The sequence below is a fragment of the Pollicipes pollicipes genome, unplaced genomic scaffold (assembly GCF_011947565.3).
Source record: "Pollicipes pollicipes isolate AB1234 unplaced genomic scaffold, Ppol_2.1 Scaffold_4295;HRSCAF=5057_pilon_pilon_pilon, whole genome shotgun sequence".
In the NCBI taxonomy this organism is placed as follows: domain Eukaryota; kingdom Metazoa; phylum Arthropoda; class Thecostraca; order Pollicipedomorpha; family Pollicipedidae; genus Pollicipes; species Pollicipes pollicipes.
This window is the reverse complement of record NW_023596461.1, coordinates 7,999,082-8,000,293: the sequence shown is the minus strand read 5'-3', so window position 1 is coordinate 8,000,293 and position 1,212 is coordinate 7,999,082. Positions and strand designations below refer to the sequence as shown.

The window sequence follows — 1,212 nt, the reverse complement described above, 5'->3', positions numbered from 1 at the left end:
CCCCAGAAATGATAGCAAGTTCGGGATGTGTAAAAACACATCCTCGTCGACTTTCAGCACGAGGGACGCGCGGGAACAGAACCGGCTGACCCACTCCAACATGCACGTCGTCTTCAGCGTCAGGTTGCGGTAGCTGTCCACGAAGTTGCCCTGCACGATGTCGCCGTGCTCCGCGTGCTCCCTCATCAGCCGCGCCTGGACGCGTTCCGTGGTGCGGCCGACCAGGAAGACGAGGACGACATCAGTACGCAGAGCGACTGTGCCCCACGTGGCGCGGATGACGTTGCGCCGCGACACGTTGGCCGGCGTGGAGGCGACGACGACCAGCAGCCGCGTGCGCGCCGCCTGGTCTGGGCAGCTGCGCTCGCCGGCCAGCGTCAGACCGCCGCCGCCGTACCGCAGCGCCACGGGGTCGGCGCGCCGCGCCAGTGGCGCCGCCTGGCGCCCCAGCCGCTCCGCCGCCATGGCGGCCGCGGCCGCCGCCACCTCCGCCGGCGGAAGACGAGCGAGCTGAGGCCTCAGCCAGCGCGCCAGGTCCTCGTCAAGCGTCGCGTTCAGCTCCAGGCGTGGGGTATGCTGTTCAGGAGAGAGCCTGCCCGTGGCGATGGGGGCTGACTTGCGGAAGGCATGGTTGCTTCCGCTCTGCTTGACCAGCCACAAGCGTGAGTTGTTGGCGCCGTTCGGCTCTGCCATCTGCGATAGAGCCCGAACGCTGGTTTTGTTTTCGTGAATAATTTTCTTCTTAACGATTACTTTCTTCCATGGCGACATAGACGGTGTCTTGCTAGACAGAGGGCGCTTCCCTCGGTCGGCGTCCTGACCATCCCCGATCGGTTTAGGTGAACTTCCACTCGGGCGTGGTGCAACGATAATATCAACGGCTACTCTCCGATAATGAAAAGCCGCAATATTGAATAATACTACCAAGACAAGCGCGAGAAAAGGGTATAGGAAAGGAGGATGGGATCTCATTTTTTTAGCCCAGGCTGGCGTTCTTGGTTCAAAGTCTACACCCTTACCGTCGCAGCACGGCGTGGCAGCACAAGTTAAAACACACACACCGTTTCAGTGCAGTTGATCACCTCGGACGGGACCAGAGCCTCACTCTCCGCGCACGCTGATCGTTGCAGGTCAGATCACATGCTGGCTGTCCCAGCTCCGCGAATCAGTCCAGTTCGCGCCTCCACCGCCCGGCTACGGCGCATCTCCGCC

The 1,212-nt window shown here is 62.2% G+C and overlaps 1 protein-coding gene across 1 annotated transcript; it reads right to left on the bottom strand.

Annotated features, from left to right (window-relative positions):
* Nucleotides 1-3: 3 nt before the first annotated feature.
* LOC119096637 (beta-1,3-galactosyltransferase 4-like) lies at nucleotides 4-629 on the bottom strand (the record flags this gene model as incomplete). The annotated part of the gene is made up of 2 exons (XM_037219539.1): nucleotides 617-629; nucleotides 4-341 (listed from the first exon to the last, which is right to left on the bottom strand). Coding segments are annotated over exons 1-2 (351 nt in total), but the record flags the coding sequence as incomplete, so codon positions are not given.
* Nucleotides 630-1,212: the final 583 nt, after the last annotated feature.